At 39.9% G+C, this 21,944-nt stretch overlaps 1 protein-coding gene across 2 annotated transcripts in view; it reads right to left on the bottom strand.

The window, feature by feature from the left end:
- Positions 1–21,944, bottom strand: part of mmp16a (matrix metallopeptidase 16a (membrane-inserted)) — an 84,610-nt gene that overhangs the window by 56,026 nt on the left and 6,640 nt on the right. The window contains exons 2-5 of one of the 2 annotated variants that reach the window (XM_042510582.2): positions 9,176–9,324; positions 6,613–6,627; positions 6,154–6,276; positions 109–413 (exon numbers count right to left, since the gene is read on the bottom strand). In XM_042510582.2, the coding sequence (XP_042366516.1) occupies positions 109–413; positions 6,154–6,276; positions 6,613–6,627; positions 9,176–9,324 (592 nt within the window). The remainder of the gene's footprint in view (positions 1–108; positions 414–6,153; positions 6,277–6,612; positions 6,628–9,175; positions 9,325–21,944) is intronic. The other variant, XM_042510583.2, reaches the window with a different exon arrangement.

Consider the following 21,944-nt stretch of genomic DNA (forward strand, 5'->3'; position numbering starts at 1 on the left):
GCCCTAAGAGGTTGAAATTTGGTGGCTGCAGCTATTGTGAATTCATGCTTGTTTCAAAAATGTGTAATGCTGTAATAAAATGTCCCAAAAACATAAATCAAAGCTTACCGTCATGGTTGGGGTTGCCCAGTGTCCACGGTTCATCTGAGTCAAAGTGTGTGTCTCCTCCTATTCCTGGCCCTGGAAAGTAGGCGTGGGCCAGGAAGCCACCCTCGCCATCAAAGGGGGAGCTGTCACCGTGGAAACCTGAAGCGAAGATGATGGTGATGTCCACGTCTTTCTTGGTCCTCTCCAGCTCGCTGTAGGGCACAGCCTCAAAGCGCAGCGGCGTCACGTTTTGCCAAACGTCAAAGGCTCGCCGGATGGCGTCATGGGTCTCTTCTGCACCCACTTTGGGTGTCACGTTCTTTATGCTGCAGAGACATGAGATAAGGTGGAGGAAAAGTTAGACCGGCAAAACCCTAGAAGTCTTTGTAAACATTTCACACAACCAGATAATTTTCTCTTATCATCATGCCCCAGTAAGCCTCGAACCGGGATTTCTCCTTCAACTGTCAGGATGAGCAAATCTATTGTAAATTGGTCTGATAAGACTCTTGGGTTCTCCGAGCGTTTGGTAAAACAAACACACCGAAAAGTGGCTTATTCTGCTAGATGTCCACTCAGAGGAAAAATGAAAGATTAGAATCTAATCAGGCAAAGTAAATAGCCTCCACCTCCTCTGAAGCATGAGATGTGGTGGGATAGAAAACAATACAGTCAGTTTAGGATAACGTTACCAAGTCAAGGGCTGAATACAGAGGATACTACTGCATGTCAATCTACATGATCACACTATGCTAAAAAAAAAAAAAAAAAAAAAACCTCTGTCCCTATCACTGTTTTCCCTGCATGCAGCCATTTCACGCTCATCGTGTTCGCCAACAGAGAGCTAAATGGAGCGATTTGTGAGAGAAAACAGCTGAGTCCTCCCCTGCCAGCTTAGAGTTGCTGCAGGTGTGGGAGAGGACGGGACAATTTCCTGCCACTGGAATTTATTTTCTAATTAAGGATTATCAACAGCCCACTGCCTGCTGAGAGCCCCAGTCTGGTTTGGGCAATCAGGAAAACCTCACTTCACTTTATTCGCTCCAAAAATATCTCAGTGTCACGCTCTATTAAAATTTGGTTTCTCTTTCGGGATTGAAAGATTTAGTTTACATCAACTACCTTAGACGCTTGTAAACACACAATACTCTGTTATCTCACGCTTTTAGCGCAGACTCTGAGTTTAGCGAAAAGTTGGTTGGCTGATGTTCAGTTGATAAGTGAAGTGTGTAAATAAAGTGTGCAACAAAGCAGCACCGTGCCAACTTTTCTTTTCTGTTCTCTTTCACGTCTTTTTGCACAGGTGTTTCAAGTAGTTTCAAGAATTCCCTTTTTCTCCTCCCATCCAGCCGGTTTCCTCTGTGCTCTCCCTGTCACCTCATCGCTTTTGTTCCTTTTTTCATTTTAGTTCTTCACAGCATCTCTGTTTGGCTGTCAGGCTGTCATTTCCCATAATAGGAGTAAATATTATCAGAACATCTTTTGTCTTTGACTATTGCTCATCTTCAGCATGGTGGGTAGACTGCTGCAAGGCACATTTATATACTGCATATTAATATTGCATGTAAGCTCAGATTAATTATTGAATCAAATTCTGTGAAAAGGGAAGCATAAAGGCTGGGTATGAAATATAAATAGAGTGCCACTGAATAACCGGCAATGTTCATTTAAAATGTTGTAATTGTTTAAGCCAAAAGACAATCTGCTTCTATTTCTCTATCTGCTCTGTCAAGACGGACCTGCTGACAGCCCACTTCAGCAAAGATGCTTTAATTACACTCACAAGATTTGGCAAAACTTTCAGCTAATGATTTTATGTTTTGACAGACACACAGACACACAGACACACAGACGCACACACAGGTATCATGAAGAAACTTGAATTATGTTATTCTAAAAGACAAGTCTACAAAAACAGACCATAAGACATTTTTTGCTGCAAAAAGGAAGCAGAGTATCTGGTGGCAGAAATGATGGAGTAAGCAGTTATAATAGTCAACAGCAGCACAGCAGATAGATCTGCAAAGAAGAATAGGAACCAGTTAATTAAACTGGTCTTTCTTTGGGTCAGCTGATGACCACATCACATGATTTATAGTGACTAAATATTTGTCTGCAAATTTGAGATCACAGTTTTTACTTTTTTACCATCTGGGGGTAATGCTGTGAAGAAAACTTTGCCATATTATCACCTTATAAAGTTCATGTAGAGGTTTGTACGCCTACACTTCTTAAAGGAAATTTTCAACCAACAATGTGGGCAGTATGTGCAAATGAACTGTAGTAAGCTTCCCTCCAGCTTAGCTGCACTCAGATCTCCTTGCTTATTTCTCAGCTAAAAACACTAGCACTAGGGCTGTTGCTCAAACTAAAGGCTGTACTAAGGCTCTGGTTTTGATCTCCTCCAACTCTTGAGAGACATATCTAGCTCCTAAACCGCAAAATGTTAAACTACGTTTACCAAACAGTTTTCATCTGCCTGCTGTTGGTATTGGCCATTTACTGTACAATGAGTTTCAAGAGCTTTCTTGCTTGTTAAAAAAAGACTTCTGCACACTTACATCTATGCAGTGTTTCACTCTAAAGTAAAACATTGCAAGTATTCGGAAATATTTCTGACAAGTTTGTCTTTCTGATGTTTCCAGCAACTTCCCTAAACTAATCTGGGTTGAGCAGTGGTCGTCCTACAAGAGCTTTCTTGCTAAAAACAGCTGCTTGCTGTGTTAGAAAACAACACTGATGAGAGCAGTGAGAGTGATCTAAAACAATTTAGTTTAAGGCTGTTACACTAAAACAATGAAAGATGCTAAAAGGGCCACAAGCTGAAAGCAACAAAAATCCTGTTCAGATGGCTTGTTGCTCATCATCAGGTTTAGCGCAAGTGATTTCAGTTGTGATGAATACTAGCTTGGAAATGATGCGTGTCCTCAATTGTCCTAAAACAAGTGTGAGTAATAAACACTCCCATCTCCAGATCTGCCAGTACTCTTGAATTACAGAGACAATCTTGAACATCAAATTGAAGTGGTGTTAGTGTGATGGTTGGCTGTTAAGTAAGCAAACAGCATCTGTCTGATTGGGCCACTTATGGAGGCAATACAAAATGGCCCTTTTGTCTTTTCAAGTGTTTATGCAGAGCAGAGATAGATTTGCAACGTACAAGACAATCCTGCTTTCGAATCAATGTTAGCTGACCCAGAGAGAGTGCAACGACACAAATGTTTTCTCTGAGATTAAAGGAAGAGAAAATGTTGTAGCACCTCAAGGGTTCTCCATGAAAACATGTCCTTGTCTTGCTCAGTCTGGGGTTACAATGAAAGGCCTTAGCAGCAACTGTGGCCTCTTGAGGAATACAAAGCTGGTTTCATTTGATTCTATTACCAACCTAACTGTACGTGTGTCCTTTTTTGAGAGCAAGAGAGAAACACATGCAGGGAGAAGCTATAAAACGACAAATAAAAGAATCCCAACCTGCTCTGAGGACATATAAAATATTAAACTCCATGTTGTGAGGTGATAATGATTCCGGATGCAGCTCATGTGCTATAATAGTACCTGCATGCAGAGAGAACTGTGGGGATGCCAAAGCTAATTAGTGCCTACCCACAGCAAGTACTGTATGTGGCTACATGGAAACTAGCACACACCTGGGGCGGCCATGCATTTGTTATGATTTCCAAATGCCAGAGTTGTTGGGTTTTTTTTTACAATTATTTTTGGATGATTCAGCTTATAGTTTGAAGGATGAAGAAAGTTATCAAGGAAGAAGGAGACGTTAAGCTGGATTCAAACCCACAACACTGCAGTTTTACCAACATCTACCCAAGCTACTAGGGGAAAAATGACAGATTTATTCATGAAAATGAGACGCACATGACATTTAAAAGAAGCACTGCTTTTCTCTTCGACTTCCAACATCAATTTAAAGGACCTTAAAAAAGTGAAACAATTGAGTTTATAACCTTTATGTATTGGGCTTATATAAAAAATAAGATTTGTTTAGAATCTAGTTTATTGTCAAGTAAGTTTTCACATACACGGAAATTTGCTTTGGTGGTACATAACATAAACAGTGTGAAAAAAATGCCTATTACATTATTATAGCTGTCAGCGTTAACACGTTAGTTAAGGTCAATTAAGGTCCGTAAATAATGCTTTATTTTTTTAAGTCATGTTAATTGCATGCCAATATTCTTGTCTTTAAGAAACTGCACTGGGCTGAGCTTTAAAGCTAAAGTGATGATACTGGTATCATCTGAAAATAGAAGACATGAGAAATCAAGTGGTACCAATCTCGACCTCTCACCTCAAGTCACTGATAAAAAAGGGTTCCATGGTTACCCACAAGTCTCCCCGTTACAGACATGCCCACTTTAAGCTAGTCTCATGCTGTTTATTGCTGTCATTTGATTCAAAATCAAGACAATTGGTAATATATGCTTACCTTGTCAATATGGACTTCAAAACTGTTTTGAAATGCATAATAATAAAAAGTAAATGTAATAAATTCAAAGAGCAGTGTACTTTTTAGAGGAGGTAGTTTAGTCTTTTCCTGAAATAAAATGTCTAACTACCTCCACTGCACCAATTTGAGCTAAAAGGAGCAGCTGCAGGCACATCTGACTAACGACTGGAGGCCAGGAACACATACATGTACAACACACACAAACATATATATGCATACACACAAGCACACACTCTCAAAATGCTCCTATCCTATTACATAACCCTAATCTGTCAGAGAGCACCCTCTGCTTTCCACTGGGGTTTCCTCCTCTTCTCTCTGCACATCTCTTTCTCTCTGCAGCTGCTTCTCCTCCAGCACTCTGCCTCCACTCCTCAATTCCACCCATCTACTCCTCCACTTTTCATCAAGCAGGCTCATTTTCTTCTTTTCAAATCTCTGCCACGGCAGATGAACCAAGCACTCATGACGCTCGCTCTGAAGCCAATCGCGGTGCCATTTGTTTTAGGAGAAAAACGAAAAGGCAGGAATCTGGGCAGTTCTGCCATGGGTGATATACAGTCATACTTTAGCTGTACATCGTTGATCCACTAGATTATATTCAGCATGTAATACTACTTATACATTTATCCTCAGGGCAGAGCAAAAATAGAAAAACAAGTGCACTTCTTGAGGATTATCCCATGAAACACGGGGCTGGGGGCAAGGGATGGTATAGTACATATAAAATATTACAGAAACTGGGCTACTGTCCTCACTAAATCAACAGGGAAATATTATATAACATGTCCTATACATTATTACTCATGTAGCTGAATGCCAGAAAATGTGCTTGTGAATTATGACATTGGAGATGAGATCTTGTATGTACATTTTTTTCCCATTTGTGCTCCATGTTTTCAGGATAAAGCTGGTTCTTAAACAGCGCAAGCTTTGAAGAACATGCTCTGTGTTGTGTTTAATGGCTGTAGTTTGGCTTAAAGCAATGTTGAACTTTGGTTTAACCCTTGGTTTGGTACTTTTCCATCCATTATATAAATATTGTGTTCAGTAGTCACTCGTTTGATCCACAAGACAGAACAGGAAAAAGCCTGCAGACAGAGACCTATACAGTCAAAAGTTCCAGCAAAATTTGACAGTTTTTAAAGGGCTGCCACATGAAGGAAAGATGAAAAACTTTTTTTTTTTTTTTCAAAGGCAGATGAGTAGGATGAAAAAGAGCAAGAACTGCGTGAAAAAAAGATAGCCGCCGGTTTCTTTTTCTGTCTCTCTCAAAAGGATGTGTATCTTAATGAAAAGGTCAATGACACCAGTTACATCCTGAAGCGCTGTTTGTGTGCACACGCCGCTGTGTGTGCAGATTCACGTTGTGTCTCCGGCTGTAGGCACATACTGGGTTAATCTTGTTGACTGGATGTCTTCACAACTTGACAAGAGCCCAGCTGATGGGGAAGGTGTGCAGCTGGGATTTTCTGTGCATGTCAGGTGGTTATGGGGCTTGGATGCAAACTGGATTATTATAAAATGCTGTAATGACAGCGCCTCTATTATAAGCTAGCAAACATGACCAACATCATTTTGATGAATTTAAAATCACCCACCTGTATGTGATATGTTTGTGTTGCCACCGTTGTCCTGTGAGGGCGTACCGCCGTTTCCTGACACTGAATTTGGATGCACCTCCTATCTGGTCAGGAACTCCACATCTGGGCTTCTTCATCCACCTATAGGAGACAAGAGGAGGCCACCAATCAACACTGAAGGTACACTGATCATTCTGAGATGGTGTACAATGACGGCATGATGACTAAAAGCAATTCTGATCCAATGCAGCTCTTTGAATTTATGAACAGAGGCAGACTTGCAATGATTCATGTCCTTCTTTGCATTCATTTGTATTAGCAATTCTAACAGGACGGAAAGTTCTCAGGAAGTGCAGGGCATAAATACAAAACACACAATAATGCATGAGTGCACTACACATAAAGCTATTTCAAAATCTAAACACTGCACATGCAAGTACACATTTACTCATGCATTACATGCAAAAGACGCCTCACCTTATCGTGTCATCGCTGCTTCCACAAAGAGAAGCAGAGGAGGAGGAGAAGAGAGAAACACAGGCATGCTGTTATCACATTTCACTCGGTTTCAGCCCAGAGGTTGGACAGCTGTTAGTCTGCATTCACACCGCTGGCCACCACATTGCCACGTTACAGTTCAGTGGCCAATTTGAGCTCACTGCTGTTTGTAGCACGGATGGCATTTCAGTGTTGGTGGGGACAAATGTCAGTGAACACTGGTTTTAGTTATATGCAGGTAAAAAGGATACTGGTTAAGGCCCAAGGGTTAAGACTGCTACAGTGGGTTTAAAAATACAAATGCATATACTTAATATCAGTTTTTTTTTTTTTGTTTTACTTGTAATATACCTTTGATTCCTAATGCAAGGGGTTAACAATTCAGTACATCCATGTGTACCACAAAAGGCAACATCAGAGTGACTCTTTTTGTCATCGTAGATACAAAAAAAGCAAGTTCTTTCTTAAAACCCACACCAACCTTATGTGCTGTGTTCAGGTCTGACCCACTGTACGAGGACCAACGAAACACTGTCCCTGTTCTTCCCTCTCTTCCACCGAGTATTAATACTTTGGCATTTTGCAGCCTTTGATCTGACAACAGAGGTGTACTCTCTTTAAAAGGCCCCTTTGATCAAATTAAAACGCCCCACTTAATTCATGTTAGGGTTACTCAGTGTCTGGCGAAACGACTCTGGTTGCCTACAGAATGCAAAACAGGGGATGAGTAAGCCACTCATCTACCATTTGTTCCCCATTTCAAAAGATGTCTAGACCACTTCAGTCTTAACAGTCAAAAACAATAAATGACATTAGTCTAGCTTTTACCAGTCCTTGTTACTTTACTGCATGTTTTACCTCCTGGCTGTTGTTCACTCCTCTTGTAAAATATATTTATGCCTGAGTGAATTTACATTTCAGCTAGTGTTGTTGATGAAAACACGGATATCAACACATCATACAACACTGCAACATATTATAAAATATATCTAAGAAGGATTTCTGCCTTTTGGCTATTTTCATGGTTTAATAATTAATCCAACCTAGGATTGCACAGTATGAGGAAATATGTGATAAGGTTGAATATCATGATAATGATAATACTTGCGATAAATAAACATATATTATAGTTTATACAATTCTTAACTTTGACTTACACAATACCTGTTACGTACTGTATATATATTTATTTTTACTTTACCAGAGGTACAAAGGCACAGAATCCTACACTATACATTTACTACCACCTGACAACTTTACTAGTAATTTCTTAGTCACTCTCTCTTTTTATTTCTCTCATCCACACACTCGCTACACATCACGCTATAGCCCTGTAAGAAGTTACTCTTACAACACAAGACATCCTCCTCAGCCCAGTATGATGTTTTTCTCCAAGATACAACAAATATTCATTTGCATTCCAGTTCATATGTTGTTTCAGGATTGATAGTCATTTCTTCTTTGAAGAAAACAAACCAATCTGTGTGTCTGTCTTTGTGCAGCTCTGTCAACTAGAGCGGACATGGGAACATGGCTGACTTTTCTGAGTATAGCCCAATTGGGTGACTGGTTGGCAGAATTAACCACAGAGTTAACAGCATAGTTTATGTCAGACTGAATTACAGAGCAAGTTGTTACTATATTATAGGCCCCCTGGAAGTGCGACAGGCTTTGAAGCCAAATTTCTTAGTGGCCAAACAGTATAATTACTCAGTCACATGATGCCATTAGGTCCAAAAAGTATTTTTCCTATTGACTTACATTGCGAAAAAGATGTCTATAAAAGTAGAAACATTTTTTAGGCATCACAACCCCTGCGAAATGACTCGATTCACTATCAAAATTTGATCCGGTCTGATAACAACTGGAAAGTCTTCAAGAGCTGCATGATTGAATTTTATCCACATTCAAATTAGCACCGCACTAAATTGGACATAACTGGTTTGGCTGGCAGAAGTCTCTATTGCACCTGCTCTATGGGCCACACAGGGCAGAAGCAGCACCCATCATTGAGTAATTTTATTCATGGCAGTTGAACTTTTTATGGCTGTGAGCAACACTGAGCAACTTTCATAGGAATGAATGGGGCCAGGCCTCCAACGCTGTATCCAGTAATCTTTACCAGCCAAAGCATGAAGAGCAATATCCCAGTCTTTCACATTGTGCACAAGCTGACATCTCAATAAAACATTACGATAAAAAAAGGACTGTGCAGCCTTATTCCGAACTTTGAATCAGTCATCTGTTTGAAATACTCTGAACTAAATTTACAAAGTAGCATGCACACATCAAGCTATTACCAGACATGAACATTTACACTATTAAATTAAACATTGATGCTTCTTTGTACTAACATATATCTCCTAAAATAGGTGACATGTGCATTAAAACGGAGTCATTGAATAACTGGCATTTTTTTCCTTTTTGTTTAAATTTTTATAACTCCCACCCATGTTTCCTTATCTTTGGAAGAAACTCATCATGAACAGAGCTCAGAACTCAAAGTCCCATATTGTGGCATCTTTAAAGGAGCATGACTCACGCTATAGTGTTGCTGTCCAGAGCCCCTGTTACATTGAGGCCGTAGCGACGCTGCATGGCAGCGATAGCGGACTGCATGACTCGAGCAGAACGCAGCACCGACATTCTGGGGTCTGCAGGAGGGAGGTAGCCATACCTCTGGAGCCATGCCTGTGGAAAACACAGCGACAGAAGGATGAGACATTACAGAGAAGGGTTTCCAGGTGAAAGTCTGATGTCAATGCAAAAAAGACAAGGGATGAAAGTGTATTGTGTGTGCAAAGGTTCCAATGTTATCAGCTGTAAATTTGTTGTGTTGTGAGAGGCACTTTGTAACACACTCGGTTAATTTTCTGAATGTTATATTTAATAAAATATTCCCTCTTACACTTGACCTAGATAATCATTTAAATGTCATTACAATTTAACATGAGAGCAACAGATACGAAAGTAGAAAAAGATCATCTAATAACACATCTAAAGGCACCTTTTTTGAAATACTCTAGTGAGGAAAAGGGCACCAGTAAAAAGAAGGAAATCTCTATACAAGTTTATAGAGCAGAGTGTCATCTGTTATCATGTCATTTGGCTTGTCAGGAAAAGGCTTTGGTGTAATAGAGCTTTCAGTGTCCCTATAAAATCCCACCAGAGGGAATCACAGCTCAGATCTTTGGACCAGGGAGAAGATGGGGGATCGGCCGGGCTTTCCCACACAAGAGGCTTTAGGGATTTGGATAGTCCCAGCCTCTCTGTATTCTCTCACTCTTCATCATAAAAATGCTAAACAGATTCCCCAACTGCTGCATAGAGCAACACAAAGCCAACCAACCAATAAAAAAAATGGTATTGTTTGAAGAAGAGAGAAACACTAAAACACTGGCCTAGAATCTCAAAGAGCTGCGAGGCTGCGTATTTGCCTCAAACTTTTTTTTTATTCTTTATTCTGCAACACTGTGCAGTGAAACCTGAGCCCCTTTTCTCGTACACAATGTTGTCGAGTAGCTTCAGTCATTTCGGAGGCCTGCTGCACAGGAAAGCATACACACTGAGAATGAAATTCACTAAACAGGGAGGGATGCATGGTGTGAGAGCGGGTGAGGAGAATGTAATAAAAAGGCAAAACATTATTCAACAATGGAACAAATGTGAGTCTACAGCTTCTGTTACAGTGAGCGAACCTCATGTCAGGCTCCAAGCAGCAACAATGAGCTCTTTAGAAACTCATTGGATGGGCTGTTTGCAGATATTCATGAAGTGCTACACTGTGAGGGAAAAAAGACGCCTGTGACAACAGTAAGAGATGGAAATATTTGTGCTTTTGGTTGTTGTTGTTGTTGCCTCAAAGTTAAATTAAGCTTTGAGACTCACCTATCATACGCATGGGAGAAAGTTAATTAGTAACATTTTGTTTCTGGCAGTGAACATTGTGTGTATGTGCAGTGGCAAATGGTTGAGTACTGACTGTACAGAGCAGATCCTAGTTGTAAATATAACTGACTTTAAATATAGAGAACAATTGCTGTTTCCAGCATAAGTGAAATGCTTGTTTGTGTTTCAGTTCATAAACAGAGGATCCGATCTGTATTTGCGCTCGTGGAATTCTTAACAGAGATGAGAGGGAAACAAGATGGCTTACTCCTTAGCTACTTTCATCATCAGTTCCAGAAAATAAATGTGTTTTATTGTTTTTGAGCACTAGCTCGATGCTAGTTTACTAGCCCAACATGGTATTTTACTTGCCCCGGGGCCGTCCTTGAAGGCTTTAACATCGCTGCACAATAATTCGCTGCCTCAAGTCATTTCAGTGAGGGGAAGGCGGCAAAGGGGAAGCGATTTTGAACGAGGCAGTTGGGATTTGAAGTGGTTGCTACCCATGTGCACGCGCGCAGTTCTTCCTCTGCTGCGTCGAGTTCACCATTGAACTTTTTTAAGTTTCCGCCTGGGTTTGGCTGGTCAAATGGGCTAGCTTGTACCTGCCTGGAATCAGAGCCACGGACCGCTTTTAAAACTGCTTTACCTTATTGGGGGGACGCTCTAGCAGGTAGGCAGTTGTCTGGGCAGTTACTGTGCAGCAGTGTCAAAGCCCTTTTATTCTTGAGCCCAGCTGTGTCTCATATCACTACAACAGAACGAAACCAAGATGCACTAATAAATTAATCAAAAGTCTTTCATGCTTTCATTAAACGAGATCAACACTCTACAGCATCTAAGCCTGACTGCATCTATGTAGTGCATCTGTGCTGTGATTGGCACGCTGACAAATCCCTGATGCTACTTCGCGTCCCCTGAGGACTGTCGGTAGGCACATGCACACATTTACACTCCGCAGCAATGATATCATGCACAATTCTCGTCAATGTGGCACATGTTATGCATGTGTCATAGTTCACATTTCTTTTCACCTTTTTTATGTTATTTTTTCTTCCACTTTTTCAATGTTTTTATTTTTGTGTTGGGTGCTTGGGTCTATTTCATGCATTTCCCACTGCTGCTCTTTACCTATCCACGCTCTCTCCTCCTCCCCCCGTTGCACTCAGTGAGTGGGTGATAACATTATGATGTGTGTCATGTTCTCTTACACTCTGAATACACCTCTGGGGGAGAGAAGTGCTTGGGTGAGATTTCCATTTGGCTGCTCAGGTACTGAAACTGCAGCTTCATAATCTGACACACACGGGCACACACATATGTGCAAGCTTAGACAAAAACGCAGATACACTTTGATGATTTCATTTCAAACATGCTCTTATAAGAGCACTGACATACATGCTCAAGCCTGACAACAGCTATTAAAAAACGCACAATAGCACGCGGTGGGTCACAACGATACCTCAGGCCCACATGGTGCACACACTTACAAACAAGTAAATCTCTCGCCAAATCACTCATGTTCAGTCTTAATCTGGCAAGGTGTATTAAGAGCCACAGTTTAAGAGGTAAAAATCATAAAACAGAAAGCAAGTTTTTGAAAGCATAAACTATGATTCAGGTTTGAAGAGCACAAATAATTTATCGACCCTCCGTAACACTCTGCCAAGTCTGGTTTGTTTTGAGCTGCCTTTTCTCCCTGAGTGTCAGATCTTTCCCCTGTTAAAATAGTATCACAGATACCAGCAGGCGAGGCTCAAAGGGCATGCTTTAATCTCAGAAGAAGAAGTGAGTTGGATCCCGGAAAGGCATGCACACAAACTTAAATTAAATCTCTGTAACACAGCAAACATTACAAGTACGGAGCAGTTATTGCAGGCAATCAAATCTTACTTTTAATCCTTCGAGTCTTATTTTTAACTTTCCAAATCAGAGCTGAAAGTTTCAGAACTTGTGTGTTGTGTTGTGTTGTGTTTATCCTTTCAATCTTCAGTTTTATGATTGTGAATCTAAAAATACCTCAAGCAACATTTGAATTTCATGTTCACACTCAATTACAAGCATGCTTAACAAGCATCTTTATAGCCCCATAATAAAGTTTAATTCATTCAATTCCCTTAAAGCAGATGGTATCACACACACTCTAAGATCTCGACTTGTTCTCTCTTGCTTCAGTGCATCTTGTCTCTGTCATGTCACTGTCTACTGCCATGCCTTTGCCTCCTAATGTCTACTTTCCCTTCTCTTGTCCTGTAATCATCTCTGTCCCTCCCTCACATCTCCTCTTTGACATTAGAGGGTTTTTCCATTGTAACCACGTTTGGCTCTGTCCTGTAACTACTGTACCCGTGAATTCTCTTTTGGGGTGAAAAAAAGATGCTGATAAATAAAGTATACTGCACAGACGTGGCACTGCATATTTAGCTTAACAAAATCCAAACACTATGAGGCTGCTTTTTCCCCTGCAGTCTGAGAGTACTTTACAACTGGTAGACTGGGTTTTGAAAATGCTGGCGCACTTTTTCTGTGGGGGCGAAAACTTGTATTGCCATGAACAGTTTTATGCAAACACAAATGTCATGTATGTGCACAGAAACAACTTTTTAGATGCACTGAAGTCCAACTCGGAACAAAAGAAAAGCGTGTATGAAATGCATGTGCACCATGAGCTATACGACTATTATGGAAATGAGAAGCTGCAACGAAAACAAGACGGAGAGTTTTTTCAGGAGGTGTTGGCAGTATGTATTAAGTGAGGCGGTATGATGTGTTTGGGCTTTTAGACAATGCAGCCATTATCAGATACAGAGATGTATTAGAAAAGAGGCGACAGAGAAAGAAGCTGCTGTTAGATATGTCTGTCACTCACACATTGACAGGATATTGGATGGTGTGTGTGTCTGCGTGGAGGAGGTGGGGTGAGGGATGAGGGGTGTTCAGAGAATGAGATGGAGAGACAGAGGCAGGACATGGAGGGTGTAGCTGTCACACTGGTTCTTTTTATACAACACTGCAGGGAAACAGCAAGACAGCACAATAAATGAATACAGCAGACAAGAGCAGAGACGGATATAGAATTACAGAAAAGTGTCAAACATACTGAGGCCCCTTGATTGTGCACGATTATATGCTTAAAGGAGCCCTCCGTCTTTTCAGTACTGCATTTAATTAAAGTTGGGGGACATTTTTTAACTGAACTATGAGTTTGTCATACAGATCAGGCTCCAATAACTCTACAGCTTACATTTTCTACAGTACAACAAATGTCATGTATTTGTTACACCTCTCACCTTCAGTTTGCAACGCTGGCTTTCTGTTTTTGTAGTCTCCCAGCCAAAGCTCAGATAACCCAAACAACAACACTATGCCAACATCCAGGATGTTCTCATGCACTGATTGCACGTATGCCAACTAAAATTAATGCACCTCAATTCATTTATAATCCAAATTATCATAAGCCAGTAATTCATGTTTAACATTTTAATTAGGAAGGCCTGGATCACATGTGCTGATGGGCATAGGCACACTGGGGTGGTAGATGGGTCAAACAAACACAGGATTTTTCCCCAGGAGACCCGCGTACGTGCCCCCCTGTGAAACCAAGTGAACTTTGAATTATTTTAAGGTATTTCTTCACTATATTTCTTTGGCTAAATCTCATTTGCATTAACTTTACTTGCCTGAGCCTCACCTACGTAACTTTACATCAAGAACATAACTTTACATTAAGTAAGTAATATGACAACACCCAACCTTTTTCCATTTCACATCTTAACATATGTAAGTCCATTTGCCTAAACCTAGCCTTTGTAACTTTACGTAATGTAATGTGCCATGTTTCTTTTCCTCAACATAGCTTACATAACTTTACCTGCCTTAATATAACCTACATAACTTTACTTTTCTAAGCCTAACCTATGTATCTTCACTTTAAGTATGTAACTTCATTTAAGTTCATCTCTTTACTTTTAAGTATGTAACTAGACACAGCAAAAATCTCTTTCCACAACTTAACCTGTTACTTTACTTGCCTAAGCCTAGCCTAGTGTGACATTAATTTGTTAGATATCATATGAACAATTGCATGTGCATTTCTGTAAGATAACATACAAACTGTTGTATCAAGATACACTACACCATTAGGGCTATTTTCTAAGACTTGACAAATCCCCTCCATGGCTTTGTATAAGTTGCACTTTTAGTTTAAAAGCTGCTTTATACCTTACTTTAAGCAGCGACTCTTGTTCAGTCAAATATTCCATATATCTGCAACACTGCTTGGATCACTTTAAAGCCTGAAGCTATTAACTTTGCTATTTGCATTTCCTTACAAACTTGTCTTTCCTCAGTTCATCAGTCACATAGAAAGCCTAAAAGTTTCATGGTCAAACTGACACGAACACTGCCACAACTACACTTTAAGAATCAAACTACACACCCTCAAGGCTCAAAGAGAAGCAGAAGTTCAAGGCTCAAATGTATTAATACTGCATACACTTTCAAAGATTGAATCCACGTCTTTGATCTTTGATTCCATCATCATGCTGGAGTTTATAGATTATCTCTTGACTCAAACGTTATTAGTATTTCATGACTTCTTTTGGAAAGGGGCAAAATATAGAAGGACCTTAAATTATTATGCTTTGGATCTCTAGAAAATATGGGGACATAGCTGATAGAACCAAACAGTAGATATTTACTGTGTGCAATGCAGCAAACAGCTGGTGGCAATGGCATGTCTTTCCATGTTTTGCTCCTCCCAGGAAAGTGACCCATCTTATAAACCAAGAGGTAGAAGAGTAGATCCTAAAAGTGTGCTTTGCTTCTCTTTCTCATTGATTCACTCTTTCTCTTTACTATCTATGGCTCCTTGTGTCCTGCCAATGTAAGGGTTCCTGAGAGCAGGAGGCTCTAGCTCGACAGCCCTCCTTATTCAATAAGACAGAAATTTCTCCACCTCCAAATGGATAAAGAGGGACTTTGTACGAGCAGACGGTACAGTTTAATAGAGTTACAATTAAGACTGCTTGTTGTTGTTGTAATGATAATGATTTAGAGTGGTAATCACACTTTATCTAGTGCTGCCTACATTCCTCCCCAATCGACACACTGTCCTAAACCAAACCCCAAAATGTGAACATTACACACTGGCTGATTACAAACTCAACTGTCAACCAATGAGATCTATTTCCCTGCATCTAAGAAAGGAATTATTTGATAACAGAGGTTTAAACCTGAGTCACATGTCATGGAGTAGAGTCAGACTTCAGTCACAGATTTGATGTCTTTATTCTACACAAAATAAAAAAAAAGACTTGCAACTCAACTTGGACTTGGCATCAGTGACTTGTGACTTCACTTGGACTTTAGGCCTTTTGACTTAAAAATACTTCTTACCTTAAGTACGTTATTTAAATAGTATGCCACATATTAAATCGTCTCCATTTTTTTCCTGAATCAACTATCATTACTGCTATTCATTCCCAGCAAATAGGAACTTAATTTTCCCGAATCAAGTTAATTTAAACCAATCTTGCAGCCTCCAATCAAGTTGCAGAGAGAACCATGAAGAACTAATGTTAGGTTACTGAGTTCCAGCTGGAAAAAATGGTACCAAAGATAACTTCGTTGGTGCACAAAAACTACTGTACATACGGATGTACAGATGGGGAAAGAACAATTTTCAATCGTTTTAAAATTTAAAAGATATTTCTCTGTTGGTAAAATGGCATTACATTTAATGCAGAGCATATTATGATTTGTTCAGGACTCAAAACTCAAAGTTTGTAACTTAAGATGTGACTTGGGACTATCTAGACACTAGATGACATATGAGAGGAAATACTTGTAGCTATCTTGATATCAGATAAAAATGTTTGAGGTTAAACAAACCAGCAATCATTTTTGGCGTGTTTGTTTGATCCATTCACCCCTTCTTTCACCCACATCATGATGCAACTGAATCAAACCAGCCAAGTGTGAAAACATCATGAAACAAAAATAAGTCTCTCATGCGTAATCGAATAATTATGCTGTTAGAAAAATAGCGAGTCTCTTCCGGAAAGAGTGGCATGTTATAATGAGGTTAAACTTCTCCAGAAATCAAGGCACTCTTGAAGTGGAAAGATAAGGAGTCCACCAGCATGCCCAGATGAAGGCTAAAATGTCTTAAATGCTTCAGTGCCTATATTTGGGTTCTCCACACTTGATTTCACTACACTTTGAAGTTGATTTCTCTCATGCTTCTGATGGGAGAGGCGCCTGACCTCACCTCACTCCTCAACACAGTGCGTTTCATTTTCACCTTTGTCACACTATAGGAAAAAAACAGCTTGTGGTTTAAAATCTTGGCCCTCGTAGCTACCCTAAAAGGACACTTCACTGCATTTATACAACCATAACCATAGCAAATGCAATAAGCTGGTTCTCTTAGGCTATTTTCCAGCTACATTTGTCCTTTGGGGTAAAGAATAGTCTCCAACAGAGAAACTAAACCCACAATCAGACTTAGTAAAGTCATCTCAGGTAAACTCCCTATGCTACCAATACACAGACGCCACACATCAGGAAAAAGAGAGCAGAGTGACTCAGAGGCCTTGTCCTCATCCACATGCCTCGCACAGGCACTGAACTGAGTTGAACCCGAAGTCTTCATGTCCCCGGACCACCTTTCAACCAGCCGGCTTGGCCCGCTAACTGGCGAGCAGAAGGAGGGCCAATTAGCCAATAGGTGCAATCAGAGGGCCAACCTGTAAGGCGATGGAATTAATCTATTATGGATGAGACGTGCCACTGGAAGCTTGGTTGGCATGGCAACATGCTGGTGGCATGCGGTGGCTGCTGATGTTGACGTTTGAGACTGATCAGCTGGTAGGAGCTCGGTCCCCTCAGGTTACAGGCACAGCATGCCACTTGTGCCAGAGATCACATGTGCATGAATTGTTTATGATGAGGTGTGGATACGGCAGCTCAGCTTTAGACTTCTGACATTGACATGACTTTAAAGGGGCCCAATAATGTTTTTTTTTCTTACTTTCTGCAACATATACTGTATAATGTTACAACGTGTGATGTTCATATTCAGTGTGACCCATTTTTTAAAATAATGGGGTAAGCGTGAAAAAGTAATCCTTGTGAGCAAAAACCTCAGGCTTTAAACTGCTCTGAATACTGTTTACATTTACAAGCTCACGTCTGCTCAGACAGATTTCTTGACATGTCATCTACTCCAGCACACTAGTAAAAGTGTTTACATTACAAAGCTGCTACATGTAGCTACATGCTAATGTCATGGAAACATGTAATCTTGGTTGCCAATTTTATTAATTTGTAAGTATATTCCTGCTTGTGCTTGTATGACTGTGAAGACTATAATTGGGTTTCCATTCAAAATCCATCAAGAAAATCAGATAAAGTTATGTGAATTATGTGAACTGTTTTATCAAAACAAGCAGAAATAGCTGCTATTATACCACTGCAGAAGAAGAGCGCCAGTGAAGCCACAAGCGGAGGAATACAATGGATGTATAGCCTAATGAGGGACAGCACACTGAACAATGGAAAAACAGAGTTGAGTTTTGAACAACTAATGATACAGTTACATGATCTTGGTAGCAGCTCTGAATGCATAACACAATATGAATAAAAACATTGTTAAAAGCCATCTTAAAGAGAACTTAAGTGGTCTTGGCAGTGACAATACATCATGACTTTGCTAATCTGTTTCCTTCCACTCAGTCACATTTAGCTTTGATGGATGTACCAACTTTTCCACCTCCCCCACTTTTTTGTGATATTTTGAGATTTTATTTATTTATTTATTTTGGTGTTACCACATTGTTTTTTTAATGCACAAATTGAAAAAAAATGCGCATACAGAGAGGAGGATGGAAATGCAACTTCTGGTTCAGAAGTTTTTATTGTTGATTTCGACAGTAGCATGTGCCGCTATCTTACTTCTTTACAGTCATACCCCGGCTGCAATGACAGGCACAGATATTGCGATACAAAAGGCCCATAATGGCTATATTCAGGTAGACCATGTAAGAAAAATATATTTTTTTTCTTTTTACATTAAAGCATGTTAAAATATTTAGCAAAAACCAAAAATACAAGTACAAACAAGAAAATGAACACAGGTTCCCCTTTAAAAATGTCAAAAAATCTAATGAGAAGCCATATTCAGTATAAAAAAGTAACATCAAGTGAGGGATCAGGTGATTGCCGTTTTAAAAATCACCGTTTTAATTGTTAAGTATGAGGCTTTTCTTTGGTTAACAACTTAAGATCTAAAAATATCTAATATGAATTGGACTTTGGGAACTGGAAGCCCTGCACATCCTTTAATTCACTGAAGGTGAAGTTCATACATCAGTTTTTGTGACAGTACTGCGAATCACACATTATTTCACAAGTTTTCCCACAGTCCTGTGACACACGCTGCAATATTGGAGGTAATTAGACTCACACTGCTGTATAAATTTTAAAACTATGTTTGTGATCAGAGCAGGTTTGTAACAGACTGTCAGCAAACTGCTCAGGGAGTAGAGTGTGTTTACAAGTCTGAGCTACTCAGGGAAGGTTTATAGGTAGAATGGGACAGAGGACATAAACCGAACCGTATATTTAACAGTAGAACTCACTGTGAGTACACACACTGTTCCTACGTGTTTATAAGAGTTTAAATACATGTACAGTATATGCACATACAGTATCCATCATGCATCTGGCTTATAGTTTAGCTGTTTCAGCCTCTTCTGTCTCAGAATCTGTCAAACATATTGTTCATTAGTTTGTACAATTATCTTCAGATACCTTATATGGTATAATCAGACAACCAAAACCTGCATGCTATTTTTCATGCTATCTTGTCTCTCTAAATGCAATATTTTATAATTCAGAAGATCCATCTGCCAAACCAGAGAACGGTAACTCCACACTCCAGCATAATGTTTCACATTTATTTAGCAGATATGGTGCTCAAATTATGAGCCATATGCCACTCAGTGCAATTTTACAAACTTTAAGTGACACGAGTGTGTCACTTTGTGTGACCGGTAAAGTGCTGGCAGGATAGAAATCCTGCCTTAGAATTGCCTGTAGGCTGCAAAATGTCAATAAGTTCCTCCGCTATGGCCGAGTTCCTGTCAGTGCTTCAGAGCCCTCCTGGTTTTCAGTCTACTCATCTAATCAGTGAATGATTTACATCCAGGGATGCTGAGTGAATACAATTAGCTCCCTGCTAGGACAGAAAATTCAGCAGTAGAGGACCTTGCCCCAAGTCCTCTTTTATACTGCAAATATCAGGTCTACCAATTACTAAAAAGTTAAAAAAGTTGAAAAAGAAAGCACACTTTGGAATCATTCCAGCCATGATATTTAAGGGATAATTTAGAAAAAAAAGTCTAACTGTGCAACAAGCAGATCCATTTTCAGGAGCTACAGTGGGCAAAAAAAATTCAGACAATGAAGATGAATCATGCCGCAACTAACACACATCAGAAATGTCACTTTTTAACATTTTTACTTCACTTTTTCTTAAAATGAAATTCCAACTGCTACAGCTACATTTAAGTATTCAACAAAGCAGAATTGCAACTTGGCACTGATCTGCCTGATGGTACAACAAAATATTCAGGTGATGGTGGATCTTTCTGTCCAGTGACAGAGTCAGGACAGAGCAGCTGGGAGTGACTGGAGCTCCGGTCACAGGTGACTCGTGGGAACACGATCCCGGCCTCCTGGGAAAGCCTGAGCCTATGACCACCCTGAATTATTCATCGGTTACACGCAGAACCACTGGCAAGTGTGCCAGGGTCGTCAAGGCAACCACAGCCTTCCTGCCCACACCAGTAACCACAAACCCACACACACACATGATTTTACTGCTGCACTTGAATTCATACTGTAAAATTTGCATTTGCAAAATACGCCGCATGACTTTTAATGATACCGAAACTATCATCTGCACCTAGTGACCCCGATGCAACGTGATTACTGCAGAGGTTGAACAGGGGAATTGCTTCAGATTTATCCCTTAGCACTTACACACGTACACACACTAAAAAAAAAAACAAAACTTAATGCAGACCATGTTCACTATCTCCGTGGCCCCATTAGGACAAAATGTCACAAAAATGTCACCCTAAAATGTCACAGTCTGATCATACATACTGATCAGAACAGTGGCTTTTCTAGTGGATAATCTTTTGGGGGTTTTCCAAAGCATCTTGATCACTTAAAAAAATGAGAAAAAGACATGTCTGGATTATGACATCTGACACCAGCTGATGTCTTAAAAAACTCAAAAAAGATCTTAATCCTGAATGACTTAGCCTCGACAGGGTTGATTCATTTATACTTCTGCTAAATTTGGGATGAACTGTTCTCACAAACTTAAACCCTCTGGTAGGAGATTGTATCACTGCACATAAAAACAGATTGTAACAGTTGTCATGACTCACAAAATAAACAAATAATAATAATAATAAAAAATAAATCACACACACATTCACGCACACACAATTTTCCCTGAGCGTTTCTGTCAACAGCTTAATTGACAGCCTTACATGTGATGCCCCATTGGCATCATCTAATGTTGCAGTTGTCAGCCACATTAAAGATTTAACGGCTCAGTAAGCTGTGACCAAAGATACAACTCAGAAAGTGTTGACACACAGGGAGAAAGCCTGGGAACAACACATAACAATAACAAGTGACTGCTGAGGAAAATCAGCCGTGTGTGTGTGTGTGTATGTCTGCGTCTGTGTGTGCGATTATGAATCATTTAGGTCAGTGCAGGTGTTGTGTATTCTCTAGGATTGGGTGAACAGACTGACACAGACACCCTGGTGGCTCAGAAATCTGCTCTCTTACCAAAGCCAAATGACGTCAAGAATGCTGCGTGTATGTGTATGTTTGTGTACTTGCATCTTTGTGATTGCTCAGGGAGAAACGAGGGCGAAGCACACAAGTATAAATACACTCATAAGCATCCCTGCGTGCACTCAGACACAGAGGGTAAGCCCATACATACAAAGTGTACTGTATGTAGGAGGGAAATATGGCTGCATAGAAACAGAAAGATGAGGATGAAAACTGAAGAAAATAAAGGAGAAATTGGCTATATTTTAATGTAAATTAAAGCGGAAAGACTAGAACCTTTTATCAAAGAGTATCAAAGTCATACATTTTCAATTTCAGGCTTTTGGACAATTGTGGAGAATATCAAGTTGTTCATTGTTCACCATCATGACACAGGAAATTAAAGGAACATTCAAACTTCCTTATTTCAAGTAAAAGCACAATAATGTACCTTGTATCCTGTTTGACTGCCAAGTGATTTCTGAGAAATTTAGTGCAACATCACCATGCCAGTAAACGCTCATTATCAAAGATAGCAGATAAGATCTTTCAGACTGTTT

Source organism: Plectropomus leopardus, chromosome 21, assembly GCF_026936395.1.
Source record: "Plectropomus leopardus strain MGB_pleo_1.0 chromosome 21, ASM2693639v1, whole genome shotgun sequence".
NCBI lineage: Eukaryota > Metazoa > Chordata > Actinopteri > Perciformes > Serranidae > Plectropomus > Plectropomus leopardus.